Below are 17321 nucleotides of genomic sequence, written 5' to 3'. Positions count from 1 at the left end.
AGTGGGGAACACAACTGCCTTTTGATCTTACCTCCTGTCAAGTCAGTTACATTATACTCGACAAATATTGTATCTGAAATAACAAATTTAGTAAAAAGTTACTTTTTGGCTCCTACGTGGATAGAAGACAGAACTGGGTCTTTTACAAGTTCATAATAGCTGCAGTACATGAAAAAAAAGTTCTTCTACATTTTAGAAAACATCCAGGCTTACAGAAACAGTTCCAAACTGATCAGAGCTTTTGTATAATTTCTGGTACGGCACTTGCATGGTCTCAGAATACACAATAAAATATTTTACTTGAAATTAATCTAATTGGAACATCTTTCCACAATTTTTTGCAGAAATGTCTTGCAAAAGTGATATGTTTGACAAATGCTCATTTTCTTTGAAACAGCTTATTAAGAATTTCTGTTTAGAGTCTGACTCTAAGTACCTTTTCCAACTCAGAAAGATGGTCATTTTCCTGATGTTTACATGTACTGTTTACAATGAAGGCCCAAAACCAATTTCTCCTACCTAACATCATTAGACTAAATATTTTGTTCTGGTTTTATTCAGTGATTACATACACATCATAGCTCAGTTCAGTATTTTACTAAGTGCAGTTGTTTGCCATCACATGGTTTAGATATCAGACAATGAAATATTTCCTATAAGCACAAGAGCATCATTACCTGCTGCACTGACATAATTTAAACTAGAAGTAAGCACAGAATAGAATCTGAAGATTTTTCCAGATCCTGAGTGCACATTCAAAATCAGTCAGATTAGGCTTTTAAGGACCTTTAACTGCTTACAAAAAAATCCTATCTATTTCCATCAGAGTAAAAAAATCCTACTAAATGTACATTTGAACATGCATTTTACTAGTTAAAATTATACCAGTTAGAATGATACCTATGTGTATGGGTTTACATGGCAGTAATAGCAATGTTTTCCATTCCAAAAGTTGTTTAAACTTACTTTTTGGAGATGAAAACCTTTATTTGATCTTCACCTCCTTTTTTTTTTCCTATAAACATACAAGGTATGTACAATTGTGATCTATCACTGGCAAGATCCGGTGCATGAAATTTCTGCACTCAGAGGACAGGATATCCATGAGATGTGGGAGATTTTAAGTAAAATCTTATGCCAGCAAAGAATAGAATCTCTTAATATTACGAGGTGTTTGATTTCAATACAGCTTTAAACCCTAGAACAGAATCAACAATGTATTTTAATCAGGTACCTTTTCAAGTATTCACTGCATGAAGTACCAGTTGCCTGAGGGTTATGAAATAATACTAAAAACTTTATAATCATTCATTGATTTAGTTTTGAGCATAGTATATCATTTGAATCCAATGGGAACATAAAGAGCTATTTGTGAGGTCAACCACAGTACAGACAGAGGCTGACATGATATCGATGGCAAGGTGGAAAGAAATTGCCAAATACAGCAGATCAATACCTCGTTTCACTGTTACACCCTTCTGCAGACATAAAATATCTATCTTTACAGCTACGAAAATAATAATAATGAAAGTGGGAGATAAATGCTTCCCTCAAGGTAAACTATTTGATTAGCTGAGGGCAAAGGTGACAAGAGCAGTTACATTAAAGTAACTTTACAGTCTTAAATAAAAATGGTGGGAAGAGCAGCAGATAAAAGGACAAAATGAAGCTGAACAAGTTCTAGGAGATAAAGACGTAATTCTTTTGGAAATTGGGGCAGCATGTATACAAAGGCAAAAAAATGCAAAGCTAAATAAGCTAGAGCAGAGTTTCTTCCCATAATCAGACTCCAGTAAATAATCACAAGTGATTTGAAATTACAGCACTATAATTTTCTATCCAGAAGGCTTCAAATATATGCTTAATCTGGGCCATACTTTAAATGCCAATAGATGCTCATAACCATGTTTTGCACTTCACTAGAGAACCTAACCAAATACAGTAAAACACTGCAGTGCTTTTCAGCCTTGGCTGGAGGAAAAAGGTTCATATGATATTTTGGATGCTCTTGGTCATTACAGGTAATTTAAGAAATTGATAAATTATTAAAAGCATGACAACCCAACCCTGCTTTGGCTGCAGGCTGCATAAGTTTGATCATCAACTGCAAGGGAAGGGAAACAAGCTTTAGGCAGTATCTGTTTGACCTGCCTAGTGTTCACTAACCTGGGTCAGCTGAAACTGAATCTTCTCTGATGTAAAAGAAAAAAGTATAATAATTATTCATCAAATGTTTTCAAAATCTAAAAATAAAATTGGAAGTAGGCCCTGTACTGCACCTTCAGTAGTGATGTTTCACTACAGCTTTATTTAAAAAACGCTAATTTCCATCTGAAACTTCTAAGATTATAGGGTCAGTTCAGAACCAGAAGACTAAAGGGTTTGGGTGGTTACCTAGCTTTCTGAAACTGAATAATCTGCTAACAAGCTTCTCAAGATTTCTTTTCAGAAATATATTAATTCAAGCCCCAAAATTCAATTCACATGAAGTTTTATTTTTCTACAGAAAACAGAAAGGATTTTCAAAACTCATTTTTCCTCATTTCTGCATGCAAATGTAATTTTCCTGAATGCTACAAGCTATAGAAACATTTGAAAAGTAATGTAAAGAGCTATCATCACCTTTTTAGAAATTCATGTCTAACACTGGCTTTTTAAATGACTGTTTTTGTCTCAGTGTTCCTGTTTGAGAACATACTCATGTTTAATAACAGTCTAGGCTTGAAAACTAGAGTAAAGAGGCTGCTCACCAGGGAGAGTGGAATTTAGCAAGAACCATATACTGTGTTCATATTCCTCCTTAGAACAGAGGGGGAAATTTAGTGTTCTGAGACAGACAAGGAATCACACTTCCTCTAAAGGTATTGATACTCCAATACCTTTTAGGAACTGTGAAGTCCCTCCAAATGATACAAGTTGAATTGGTTAAAGTATAATGAAGAAATAAAGCAGAGGGGTAATTAGATAGATAAAAATACTGTTTTACCAGAGCAAAAAGCTAATTTAGACAACAACAAAAATTTTCTAAAATGCATGGCCTGTCAGAGTCTCTAAAATAAACAATCAGTGGGGTAGCTTGTCCCACTTCTAGGATGCTCCTTGCCCACCATGAACTGGCAGGACACCCACAGCTGTCGCCTGGCAGGAGCCAGAGCAGTGAGCCCAGTGAAAGGTCAGGGTTCCATCTCCCACACTCAGGTTCTGCAGGGTGCTGTGCACTGGGAACAGCCACTGCACGAGGCTGGGAGAGTTAGAGATGAGAGCTTCCATTTCAAACATACAAAACTGTGAAAAAACAGACAAAAGAGGCAAAAAAAAAAAAAAAAAAAAAGAAGCTTTCCCATATTCAGAACTGGGATATGCACAGCTCACCATATGACTGTCTCATGTAGTGGACCACCAGGACAGAAGTAAACTGAAGACCTTCAGACCCCTGGCATTGAACTTCCCTTACAGAAAAGCCTCCCAGGCCATCACCCACATCCACCATCCATTTGTGTTTTGAGCAGCCATTCTCCTCACATCCTTAGCTCCAAGATCTTTGTAGATTTCAATATGTGAAGTATAGATCTGTCCTTATTTACAGCAAAAAACAAGTGACTGAATGTAAAACAACGTTTAATAAATCTGCAGAGCCTAAAGTACCAATATAATTCCAAGTAGGAAGATAGACATGCACTTCTTAATTAAGTGGGTGATGTTCTAGTTAAAACAAAAATACAACCCTGGGCCATAGCTAAGATTAAGCACATTCTCTTGCAAAGGAAGCTCTGACTATTATCGATGTAAAGGCTTTAAATCACAAAAAATAAACCATCTAATAGTCTGTATTCAATAGTAAGTAGAAAGTCAGGACACAGACTGATTTGGATTAACACATTTTCAGTTATAACAAGTAATTTTACAGAGGATTAGTATCTTGATGGTCTGATCAATACTAGGCACTGCTGTTATTACAGATGAAGAGAAAATTACCCCTCCAGTAATAAAATGTGTGTCTCGGTTCTCCTTCATTTGCTGAGTCCATTACTGTAATGGTTCCAGCATTAGCAGCTGAGGCAATTTAAACAGCAGGAATGTGATGAATTTAAAAGCAAGAAACATTTGCCACTCATTCTTTCTTGTATTTTATTCTGCATATGCAAGGCTTCTACCTGACCATTTCCAATATACAAATCATGTGTTATGTGACTATCAACACTATTTCTTAATTATTGTCCCATTAATAATGGGAAGGTCCAATAATGTGATTACCACAAAAATTGCTACTGGCATATTGGTTGCTGATTCTGCTAAAACTTGCACACCATTTACCTAAGCAGAAATATGACATGACAAGAAGCTTATTTAACTGCATCTAAGCTGTTTCATTAATTTTCCTAAATACAATTTCTAAAAGAATCTAATCTGTCAATTAGAAAATTTTGTTTTCTTTGGTTCTTTTTAACAATATTTTTTATCTAAAGAGGTAGAACAATCACCAGAAACAATAAATCATTGTAATATTAGAACAAACCATGGTAACAATGGTTAAAGTTTTTAAACGTCATTGTGTGGTACGGGCACCATCATTCAGCATTAATTCTAAAACCAAACCTTAATCATTCTTTGAAGTGCTTTGAGAATACTTGTCTAATTTTCCTTGAGCATTAATATGTTGAAGCAGCCTGTTCTACCTTGTAAAGATGTATTATTTTGCAGGCAGCAAAAATGAGGACGATGCAGGAAATAAGACCTCCAATGATATCTCAGCCGAAACTCAGTATATTCCCTTTTTCTCCTTGTAAATAAAATACATACAAAGCTTTGTGTTATTTAAAGCTTTATGTTTCCCTGCCACTTTGTCCAACATGTCTCACAAATGTGATACTGCATATGAATATCTTTGTAAAATCCCTTGTGAATATTCAGATATGTGCACATTGATGCATTTATTATTTGTACAGCAATAAATTTATTGGACTGGAGTCCCAGCTGTGCTGGGAGCTGTACAAACATAACAGTAGTGTCTGTGGAATACATTCTCTGCAGTCAGGATTCACAGTAATGTAAATTAGCATAAACAACTACATAAGGTAATTGTGAACTGGCTTTAGTGATCTGTTCCAAAGACCCATCAAGGCAATACCTTTACTTTAAAAGAAAATAATACTCCACACTAGCTGAGTATTCTCTCTTTCACCTGGTTATGGCACAGGGTGTTAACATGCAAAGAGTGGTAGAGGAAGCATATACAGGAAATAACTACAACTTGGCCTCTCTCATACTGAAACTTACTTTAAAAAATCCATCTTGAATAAATAAGTCTCAAGAACATTAAGTCTTACATTAAATAATAACTTTTGTAACTCATAAATCAAGATAATAAACATTCTAAAAGCAAAAAGCTTTCTTCCCAAGCCTAAAAGGAGCAAATAGCCTACTTAGATCACCAAACAGGAAGTTTGCTTGGTTTCACTTTTCATGGTACATTTCTACACCCAGTGAAAAGGAAGTGACCAACTCTGACCAACAGTGTAAAGCAAAAAAGACTCAAAATAACTATAAACTGTATTAATTAAGATGGAATTCTAAGCTAAAACAAACAAGCATGAACAATCCCACAATAGACTGTTTCATAAAAATGCCTTTTCAGCTGATGAGCAACATCTACTCTAACAGTTCTGGTTTTATGCACAGAAGTAATATTTGCTATGGGGAAGACCAGAGTAGCTGATGGCTTGCAACAGCTCCAAAGGTATCTTTGGAAACTTCAGAGAAGTTGTGTTTTGGTGTCCACTTAAGACTCAGAGAAACATTCTACAGGACATTAGCATGCCCCACGTGGTGTTTAGATGAGTAGTTGACTTCTGACTATGGTTTTCCTACTTTTCTTTCAGACCCTCTTCCCAGGAATGAATCTGCATCCTCCTCTCTTGACTTGGAACACCAAATACTAGCACAAACAATGTCATTTCTGATACACATTTAATCTTACTGAACCCAGCTGAGTGATCTGCAAAGTGGAAATTGCTGTATGACAGCACTGCACTCTACAGAACTTCTACCACATGTACTTGGAACACAAATGTCATTCTATAACAGCATAAATCAAAACTTGCTATATCCAAGAAAATTCGAGCCAGAGAAAAGTTTATCACATATAAGAAACATACTACATAATTACAAAGCAAAAGCCAGTCAGTGGGATTCTGACAGCCAGCATTTAACTGTACACAATTACAGCAAAACAAGAACTTTTATTCAGGATTTAATTCTGGAAAACAAGAAACATTGCCAAAAGACACATAATCCAAACCAGCTTCTTTACCCAACCACTTCCCTCTCAGTAGTAGGCCTCATAAATCTTAGTCTCCAGAAGAGGTTGGGTTAACCTCACTAATATTTGGTTTGCTAAAAAATATTTTAATCAGTACCTAAATGGAAGCCTTGGCAGAACTGCATAATAAAGACACTGTTCCTTTGTCTTCAGCATTTCTCAGGTGATCAACATAAGCTAGGGATGGCTAAACCCAAGGACTGAAGGGTGACTTGACACACTGCCAGGAGCCCAGAGATTACATCTCCAATTAAGTTGTAGAAAATAATCAGTATGAGGATGCTTCCATGGGGAAAAAACCCACTTATGTTCCTTCTAGCATATCCCCTCCTTTTCCCATTGCTGCTTTCTCCTTTGGCAGCCTTTATTCTAAGACATTCTCCAGGCTCGTTTTGCTTCATTTTCAATATACTCAGCTTCTCTCAAGTAGTACCCAGCTTACCACATCCCTCTAAGGCATTCTGTAAGTACTGACACCTTTAAAGTCTCTGTAAGAATCTTTCATCTTTCTCTGTCTGTGCACCCACAACACTGAGTTGTGTCTATAGCAGTACTCTTGCACTTGACCTCAAGTTTTTCTCATACATTGTTCTTGACACCTCTTCAAGTGCCTTTCCTCCCAGAGCCTTTGCCAATTTCGTTCACAGCGCCATCCTTTCACCCCTCACAGGTATCCCTGAGCTATTATCTTAGCAAGGGCCATTATTCTCCTAAAGCAAATGATTCCCAAATACATTCAGGAAGATCCATTGACAAGACAAAGGCCCTTGGATGGACAGCACAAATGAACAGGCTAAAAGAAGATTGGGTTGAGATTTTTTTCTGCAACTATTGGATGGGAAATCTGCATATGTTATGACATACATGGAAAGGGCAGAACACAAATTGGAACACTGAAATTGCTGTCCCTCAGCAACTCGGGATAGCAGACAGACAAATTACAAAATGCCCAGGTAGTTCTTAAGGAGTTGTTATGAAACTTACTAAGGCAAAGAGGCCATGAAGTTTTCTAGTAAAATACTTAGTTGGAAACTTACATCAGACCTTTTCCCTGCCTTTGCTGGGAATAGTATATTTAATACTGAATAGTAATACCAAAACTAGCATGTTCCCTGTTCAGGCGTATGAGATTAGCATTTTCAAAGGCATTTTCTAAATTTATAATGGAATTAGCCTTCCTTTCACTAACACCTCTAATATCAGTACCGTGCTTTCAAACAAGTCACTTACGGGTTCTCAGTACTACTGTTTTGTAAACAAAATCAGCACAAGTACAACAACCATCAACAGCTGAAGTAAAATATGTAGTAAAACAAGCCTTTCAAAGGCACCTGAAACAGCAAACATTCAGCACTCCTGTTTGCTTCCACAGACAGTGAAATAGCATCTTCAATGTAAGCATGTAACAGCATTGCATCTAAACACGTGAACAAGAAAAGAAACATTATAAAGCTCGGGCGGCATAAGAGACTTAAAAATATTTATTTAGGTCAGGCTTAGTGTAGAGTACTTTTAAATTTAAGAATGAGGCGCAGTTACACAGTGCATCATCCCACTGTGAATGTTTCGACAAACACAAACACACAGTCCTGGCATCATTTTCCTCGTATACCACAGAACTCTCTTTTAAACTGCAATATCGTGCCCAGCTGGCACACGCCTTTACCACGAGCTCCTGTTAACGCTGTACGAGGCGCCCCTCATCCAGGGGAGGGGGATCGGGCACTCCCAGCTCAAGCAGAGCCCCCAGCCCGGCGGAGCCCCCGGGGCGGTGCGGGGCGCACGCAGCCGTGCGGAGCTCACCCGGGCTCCGCCACCGCGCCGAGCCCGGGGCCGGGGCTCCCTCCTTCTCACAGTGAACTTCACGGCGGCCTCGGAGTCCCCTCGCTCGGGGCTCCAGCACTGGAGCTACCGGAGCCCCGGGGGCTCTGCCCCGCACAGCCCCACGAGCGGCGGAGACGGCTGGCCAGGGGCACACACGCTCCTCGGGGCTGCGGGGAGCAGGAAGCAAACGGAAGGTACCTTCAGCTCTTTCTCCCGCTCCCCTGCTCTCCTCTTCATGGTGCCGCCTTAGCCGCCCGCCCGGAGCGGAGCAGCACCGCGGGGACCCCGCGCAGCTCCGCCGGCAGCGGCCGGACCGCGGCTCCGCGGGCAATGCGCGGCCCCGCCCCGAACTTCAAGTCCCGGCAGGCCCAGGGCGGCCCGGAAGGGGAAGGGCCCGGTTGGCAGCGGCGGCAGCTGCTAACGGAGCGCTGAGGAGCGCGGGGCTGGCGGGGGCTGTGAGTACGGGGGGAGCTTCTCCCCCTCTGGGCACGGCGCGGGGAGGAGCGGGGCGCTGGAGCTGCCCGCGGCTGTGGCGCCGCGTCCCGCAGCGGGCGGGCCCCGGCCGGGCTGGCGGCACCCGCGGGGCTGCGGGCGGCGGTTCCAGAGCCGAGAGGCTCCTCCTCGCTCGGTGCCCGGGGGAAGAGGCTGGAGCCTCAGCGTTTGGTTCAGAGTAGCCCTGTAGGCCTGTGTTCGTACCGGGAAGGGCCGCTGGGCTGAAGTGGGAGCTGGGCTCCTGTGCCCGAGGGAGCACAGCCCGGCGGTGTCGGCGTTCCTCCAGGAGAGGAGGCGAGCGCTGCCTTCCCTGCGGGCCCTGCCCCTTCAGCCCCGCCGGCCACCGCCAGCGGCGCGGCTCAGGCGAAACTGGCAAGCTTTGGACAATCGGTTGGAGTCAAGACACGGTTGTTTGGATTTTTCTGTGTTGAAGTAGGACTTACAGGTCTGAGAGATGTTTCTTCCCTTAGGATGTTGTGATTCCATTTCCTAACATCTTCCATATCTTCTCTTTTTTTCCCTGTCCGCCTCCCAGAGCACACAGCACTACAACACATGATATTTGAAAGATGATATATGTGTGTATTTCTACCAGGTAATAAATGAGATTATTTTAAGTTACAAGACCAATAAAGTGCCAAAATGTATATTGTAAAGACTCAATAGAGGGAAAACATAGGCTGGAAATACATTATGATAAGCTAAGATAGGTGGGTTGTCCCTCTCACCTCCTTTTTTAAATTCCATCTACAAAAGGATCATCTTGGCCATGTCTGACACTCAAATTCAAAAACCATGTTGAAACAATTAAGTTGTAATTCTTGTGATTTCACTAGAAACCCCCTCGCTGGAAGTCACCTATAACCCCATTGGCTGAGAACTTTCAAAAGATTAAGTAATCCCCACTCAGTTTTACTACCTTTGAATGATGCTGGTACAAAAGCACACTTCTGTGAGTTATATAAGAATCTGGACCTAAAGCATAAGCTTTGATAAGTATTAATTTTATTAGTGTCAGACTTGTATAACAGTGCAAAGTTGTATGCAGTTTTTTGTAGTAGATTTTCAGATACAGGTAGTGATAGAACCACTTTTGTAGGTAGTGAAGTGTGTAACAGAGTTACAGTTTCTTTAACTTTAGTAGTTATATAGAAAATTCTTGCTTATACCTAGCCTGAAGTTCTTACAGGTTAATCCCTGAGATATGGGGAATATTCCTCTCTTTGTACGCTGGGCTCTCTAGTTTTGAGAACCAATCTGTGCTGAAGTGATTGTAGGGTTTCCTTTCTTGGAAATAAAGCCTGGTTTAAGTTTTTGAGGTGAAGGATGGCATGTGGATCTGTCCAGATGCAAATATAAATTTATATCTCTCTCACTTTGTTATGCTTTCTTTTAGGAAATGCTGCACTTTTAAGTACTATAACTTTTGTAGCAATGTTGCTGAACAGTTTTGTCAGATGTAATCTCTTTGGAAATGCTTTCAAAAGTAATACAGAATGCCATGGAGAAATCTCATATGCTTTTAGAAATAACGCTGGAACTGGACTGCAAGGAAAAGTAATTTTGTTTAAGTGTTTGTGATTGACACTCAGATAATATTCAAGAGGAACTGTAACATATGTAACACACACTTTGATGTTTGAAGTGTCCTCTCTCAAAGCAGCAGCAGAACTGGTGGTTATTAGTGATTATTAAAGACATGGGTATGTTACTAATCAGGCAACTAAGTTGCCAAGCCAAATTCTAAATCTGTAATTATATTTGGCCTCCTTAAAACCAGGAGACATGTTTGTACTATTTCTGTCTAAAACCACTGTATCTGATAAAACCAATTAATATGGTTGGTTTTTTCATTTTCTTTTTCTGTGGCCCACAACAGAAAAGATAGCTGAATGCTTAATTTCTGACACTTTGTAATGGAAATGAAACAATTCTTTCTCTTCTTTTTGAAAATTTGACCTTCTAAGTTTTCAGGACACTTGGATTTGAACTTGCTTTATTTTGTCACTTCAAATCATGTCAAGTTGCCAGTTAAAACTGGCTTTGTGTGCATCTCTGCTGTGTTAGTTTGCTTACAGCTCAAATATTTCTGTGGTTTTGCTGCAGCCAGTAATGGATTACAAAAGTTGTTTGTTTATTTGAGTGACAAGCATGTGTTGTTTTGTCTCTGGTTTTAAGTGAGTAGGTTTCTCTCATACTGAAGATAACAGGTAGGTATCCATAGTAAATTTTCTTCAGCAAATAGTGAAAGCCAGTAATGTTTGTCTCTACCTGTTGCTGTTCTGGAGGTTTTGAAGCCTGATTTTGATAGATCACAAACATTGTGGAGTCATGCTGATAAAATACTTGTTTAGCTCTTGAGGCCCAAAAAAGCCTCTGTCATTTTTGATTTGTGAAAGCAAGGACAGTCACATTCTAGAAAGATGTACAGTGGTATCTTCTCCTTGCTACCATCATGAACCAAATTTAGCTGATCCTCTGGAGGTAAAATGTCTGTTTCCCCTTGATCTCAGTTGCTGTAGCTGTACTGGTACAGCATAATAGTAACCACAAAAAATGAGCCTAGACCTGAGTGAAGCCAATGACTGCAGACAGAGCTAATTAACAAATTTCAAAGAAGTTTTGAGGATTTTTTAAGAGCAATGCTAAAAGAGCCAAGGGTGCTGAGGAACTGAATTCCAGTGGATCTGTGTCTGCATTGGTTGCCAATTGTGCCATTGGCTGAGTGGTGTGGACATCAACATCCCAGAGTAGCACTCTCTGTCACTGACAACATTGAAACTGCAACCATATTGCAAGTCTACAACTGTAGATCAGTTCACTTCTATGGTCATGATAAGGAAACATTTGTTCCACATGGAAGAAAAATGTGTTCCTGTTTATTCATAAACAGTGAAGTCTGGAAATAATATTTTATCATAAATTTTAGTGATGAAAAAACCAAAAGATTAAAAGCAAGACTGACTTGTTGGAAACTAAATTTCCATTAATCCCTTTTGTTTCTTTAGAACAAAGCCATAAGGAGAGTTATTTATGATGGAAGAAAAAGCTTAGGCAGCACTTTTGATTATGATTGAATTAACAGATATTTCATGGGCTGTCTGTTGACTGTGCCATGTCGCTTCTGCCCTCTGATGCAAGTCTCCAGTAGCATCACTGTTAATTTCCCAGTGCTTTCCTAGATGGTTCTGCATTGACTGAGGATTTTTATCACCTGAAGAGCGTAACAATGGTTTTGGGGATCAGACTGTCAAAAGGACTTCATGTCTCTCCTTTTCCTGTTGTTTCAGCATTACTTGACTCTGTGACCAACATGTAATTTTCTGCTCCAGAAGAAAAGAAAGAAGCAGCAGTTGTTAAGAAGTATGTTCATATATTACACCAAAACAAATGTAGTACTTTTTCACATTAATACTTTCCTAATCTCACTTTGTCATGTAGCTAAGCTTTCTGTTGCTGCAAGATAGAATCATGTTCAGATTTATGAGAATCATTCATAGGAGACTTTCTGTCTTAAAAAGTAATTTCTTATATGACAGTGATTGAAAGAAGACTAGGAGAATGCCAGACAGCACTGGAATGCCTTCATAACCCCCAGCACCTGTTTGAAAGAGTTCCATTCATAACATGGAAGATGGCATTACTCATCTACTATTTGATGCCTTAAGCTTTTACCTCTCTTGAGATGGACAAACAATTAAAAAACCTCAACTAACAAAAAACCCACAGGTCCCCTTCCCACATCCACTTGGAAATATGGCCTTAGCCCAAAGATTCCTGAAAGCAACAGAGCTAGAACTTAAGAAGCTATTTGTGCATACATTAAATAGAATTGGAGCTATTGCACAACAAAGGTGTATCTTGTGAATGGATTGAAACTGCCATAAAATTGAGAACTTCAGAGTTTAGATTGCAATCTAGTTGAAATACTATTCAGAAGTCTGTAATTTCAGTGAATTTGCCATAACTTTTGCCTTCATTTCATATGGTGTATTGTTCTAGTCTCAGTTTAAATAACAGATGAAGAGGAATTTCATTTGAATTTTGTTATCCCTAGATAAGCCATGCCTGCTGCAGCTGATGTAACTGTGGGGGACCTGCCTGTAAGACATACAGGTCTAACTCCAGCTGGAATTGAAGGATTACAAGGTTTGTACCAGCTGCTATTTATTACAGCTACAGACTTTGATCAGTGGCTTCTTTAGTTTCTTTCTAAAAATGTTTCTGATGTTGCCACTCACAAAATTAAGTTCAAATACCATTCAAAATCTGGGTTAAATTGAGAAAGATGCTGTGACCCATTCTATGTCCAAGTTGCTTGTTATAAGAGGGGAGTTGCTGTGAGATGGTAAAAACTGAAAATGTCATTGAGCTGTAACATTCATACTTCCAGAAGAAAAGAGGATTTTTTTGCTGAATTGAGGACAAGGCCAGATCCATTTCACAAAATGGGAACCAAAAGTATTATGCAATTCTGCTATGTTACTCAGCTGCTATTAGAATGGAACAAATGGGCTTAGTCTTGTATCTGTGTAAATTTACAGAATTATGAGTTAATATTTTCAAGCTTCAAGATAATATGTTAACTTTGGAACAGATTAGAAAGAATCCCTTAGGTAATGCTTATTTTGAGATAGCCTCTTTGGCAGAACCTGGTTACTTGGTAAACTGTTACTTTTGTGTTGTCTAGTATGGAAAAAGGTTGCTGTATAGTTTTAATTGCTTTTTTTTAATCTGTAAGAGGAAGGGAAAAGGAAGTGATTTAAATTACTATAAATCCAAAAAAATTAACAGACTCATACAAGTGTAAAATATAAAATTACTTGAAAAGTTGGGGACATTCAGTATTTCAAAATGAGTTTTGACTTTGAGCTACATGTTGTTGATTGCATTGAAGGTAATTTAAAGTTGTCTTGGTTTGGGTAGAATCATGAACTGCACAGAATATAAAAGCTCAACGAGCCAGGTAACAAACCAGTCAAGAAGAACTGGAGGACAGGTTTCTTCATGTACATGATGATCACATCTTACTCAAGCAGCATGCAAATGAGCAAGAGGAGAAAACTAAAAGGTATGGGGGTTAATACTTTTATTTTAGCTTACAGTAATGTTTTTTTGCCCTTTAAAACAAATTGAAAATGTTGGTTTCTCTCAGAGCACTTTTTAAAGCAGTAGCAAAAATCACTCTTTGAAACTAATTATTTTTAATTTCTGGTTATGTCTGTGTATGTATGTCTTTGTGGTGGACTGTATTAGATCTCCATGCACTGAACTACAGTGCTGTCTGTCACTTTGGAGCTGGTACCTTGTGCTCAGAGCTATGCTGTTAGAGTGTTCTGGGAACTGTAGAAGAGTCTATGGAAGCCTAATGATTCATCAGGAATTTCATTCTAGAATCAAAATTGTGTATACAGTGAGATTCCACCCCTCTTATTAAACTTAGTGCTGTGCTGGCAAACCAGTTTGGGCTCAGCAGAAGTGTTCATGGTATTACTGCATTACAGGAGGGCTGATTAATCCAAAAGCACTGTGACTCTGTGCTCACATTGTGCTGTACTAAATAAAGTCAGCCTGCATCCAAACAAGGTGGTGTCAGAAACTCAAAGATTCATAAAAGGGCATCTGAAAATATTGCTTCTGTAGATGGGACTATTTAGTAATTTTTTTAAGTCCAAGGAATTCTTTCCTTCTGACTCAGTATTCAGTGGATCAGGAACAAATTGACCAGCATGACATAACTTCCATCTTTTCTGTCAGGCTGTTGTCAAATCCAAGATGGTGGAACAAGTGAATTGTTTGCTTATTCCAAAGGGATTTCCTGTGTTTGTTAGATGCCTTACCAAATGCTCTCATCATCCACTCAGGTAGCGTTACACAGAATCGTCAAATTGGAGTACCTGAATTAATGCTTTATGGCACAGAAAATAAAAAATACAGTGTTTGCTAGAGAAAAAACTTAACTCCTCAAGTTGAATTTCTTTTCCAGCATTCCTTGCCAAAACCCTTTTAACTAGAAGTTTGGAATGAATTTGCAGTAGAAGAACATTGAAAAAACTCCATGTAAACAAAAAACCTGCTTACAGGCAAGTAACATTCTGTGACATCCTGAAGTTATTAGGGATTTTTTTTGTTTCACTTTTGTTCTTTTAAGTAGAAGCTTCTGTCCACAAGTATACAAAAAATAAAACAAGTCCTTTTAAATAAATGAAGTGTGTCCTTATTTTCAGTTTTCTTTCTGGGCCTTCAAAAATAGATTTCCTGTAAACTAGATACAGGTCTCAAAGATGTGCAACCGACTTTGTAAAGTCTTGAACTTGTCTCTCTCATCAAAGCCACCTTTTCTTTCTTTATATGCCAAGTTTTTTGCATTCACTTCTGGGTATGTTTTCTGTTCATGCATGTTACATCACCCCCACGTGCCCTCACTGCCTTTTGTTCTAGCTTACCAATGTTTATCAGAACCAAGGGAAATCAAAGGTACAACCTTTCAGATACCAAAAGCAAAATTTGTATCCTTCTAAAGACAGATGACAGCCATAACCTCTGTATCTAATTATATTCTGCAGCTAACTGTTCCTTCTCCAAAGCACACTGGAAATATTTGCCATGTATAAAATTGAGTATGGTAGTGAGAACTCTTAAGTCTTTTTTTCCAGAGTACCTTCTTAAATATCTCCACCTATATATTTCAGCCACTTTAGACATGGAATATATATTTAAATCCCAAAATACTAGAAATTGTATATAATTGGAATGTTGCATATTATTAGCATTCTTTCAATAGTTGAATGTTCTGTGGAATTGGAGCTTTTATAGTTTGCCCCACCACATCTCAAATCTGTAACTTTACTTAACAGCATGCAGAGGTTCCTATATAAGGTCATGCGTTAAAAATTACATTTAAGCACCATATGGAGTAAATATGTGTCCTCCCTTTACTAACCTTAAATGATAAGCCTTAGGAAACTGTTATTTGTCAGTGCTATAAAGCAGATTGCTGCACAGTGGTTTCAATTATCTTCAAAGAGTTCTTCACAGGCAGTAATAGTTATATCAAAACCTGAAATTTATTATTCAGGTTCTATGCTGAAGTCTTCACAGTGATTATGTTCCTTTCAACAGAATGCTTTTTATGCTGACTTTTCACATTCTTTTTCATCTTTTTTATTATTTCCCCAGAATGACCACCAAGTTAATACAGCTTGTTAATGATAAAAAAAGTCTGAACAGGTTGGTGGCGGCCCCAAGTGGCTGGGTCAGGCCTGGAGCTGGAAGAAAGGATTGTGCAATGACAAGAAAAAGTTCATGAGCTTGAGAAACAGAACGAGAGCCTCCCCTTTCAGCTGACCAGCAGCTCCAGATTCCAGGCCACAGACCTTGTCCATCCAGCTAGGTTCAATCTTTTATTAGCAGTGGTCTCAGAAAAGTGAGCAAGGCTGCTGATATGCCAGAGCTCACAGGGAAAGGTGTAATTCACATTTATTAAAAACATTGGTTTATATCCCTAACAATTGCTTCACTGTAGCCAGTCCATACTCTTTTTTGTTCATCAGTGGGCAATAATATACCTGTAGGCAGAAAGATTGTTCTTTCCCCTCGTTCTTGTATTTATTTATAGCAGCCATGTTAACTTGCTTGCCTTTGAAGTCCTTATTATGAGAATCCACAGAGGTAGGGGTTAAACAAAAGTACAGATTTGAGAAGACAGTAGCTATCAGGCAAGTTTTCTAATAGTTAAAATCATTTGACTTCCTTAGTAAAACTTCTCTACATGTTAAAGGGTTATAAAAGTAGTATATGAAAAAGTTTACTGTTTTCATGTTATAACAAAGTTTCACATCTGTAGTTTGTTTGCACATGTTTTTCCTTTCTTAATTTCAAGGTTTGTTCTAGTCTCTTGATACATGTGTGCCCAGCTCTGCAGACTTGAAAAATTTCACATGTGTGGGCTTTGAAAAGCAACTACTACAATGCAGCCATCTATAATGGTGCTTTTTGCTCTTGAGACTTTCTGCTTAAGGCAGGCTCCCTCTCAGGCCTTTACTCACTGTAGTTACATTGGGAAATCACACTTTAAAACTTTCATATTCATAGGAACATTTGTAGAAGTAATTGTACTCAGTTAACCTATACACTGAACTGATAATGCATTTTAAAAAAACCCCCAGCAGCTACAGCACTGATTCAAACCTGAGTCAGCAGAGTTGTCTCCTAAATTTCCAGAAACTATGGATCAAGCTGGTGGCCAGTTACACCCTCACACCAGTCTTTTTTTTTTGTCATTTTTATGACATTCATTCAGGTATATGATAACAGCAACAATTCTCATGTTTTTACATTAAAAAATGTGTTTGTTTCTACCAATTTGCCTCTCTAATCTATTTGTAGTGGAAGTTTCGATGATTTTCATACACCTGTTTTTACACTTCATATCATTGATTGGGCAGTCTTATTCCCAAAATCAATTTGTTTGGTTTTTGTCTTAACAATGCAAAAATAGGTTGGAGGTATAATAATTTTAGTCAGGCCCAGTGCTACCAGATAGAAGAGGGATTTGGTTCTGGGAATACAGATCAAATGTTGATATGACAGAGGGGGAGGGCTTATCTTGGTATAAAAACAGATCCAGATCTAAGATGTCCTGTGCAGAACTAGGACTGGGACCATATTGATTAGGGCAGAGACT

The 17321-nt window shown here is 38.8% G+C and overlaps 2 protein-coding genes and 1 pseudogene across 2 annotated transcripts in view; 2 read left to right on the top strand and 1 right to left on the bottom strand.

Annotated features, from left to right (window-relative positions):
- The window catches only part of FTO (FTO alpha-ketoglutarate dependent dioxygenase), a 220460-nt gene extending 212008 nt beyond the window's left edge, over positions 1-8452 (bottom strand). Inside the window, exon 1 of the mRNA XM_066557245.1 lies at positions 8342-8452. Within this exon, the coding sequence (XP_066413342.1) occupies positions 8342-8380 (39 nt within the window). The 5' untranslated portion in view covers positions 8381-8452. The remainder of the gene's footprint in view (positions 1-8341) is intronic.
- Positions 8279-17321, top strand: part of LOC136561110 (protein fantom-like) — a 47800-nt gene continuing 38757 nt past the window's right edge. Inside the window, exon 1 of the mRNA XM_066557246.1 lies at positions 8279-8337. The gene's annotated coding sequence lies outside the window, so the exon portion shown is untranslated. The remainder of the gene's footprint in view (positions 8338-17321) is intronic.
- LOC136561428 (protein fantom-like) lies at positions 9098-16121 on the top strand (annotated as a pseudogene).

The sequence above is a fragment of the Molothrus aeneus genome, chromosome 11 (assembly GCF_037042795.1).
Source record: "Molothrus aeneus isolate 106 chromosome 11, BPBGC_Maene_1.0, whole genome shotgun sequence".
NCBI lineage: Eukaryota > Metazoa > Chordata > Aves > Passeriformes > Icteridae > Molothrus > Molothrus aeneus.
This window is presented reverse-complemented; position numbering and strand designations above follow the sequence as displayed.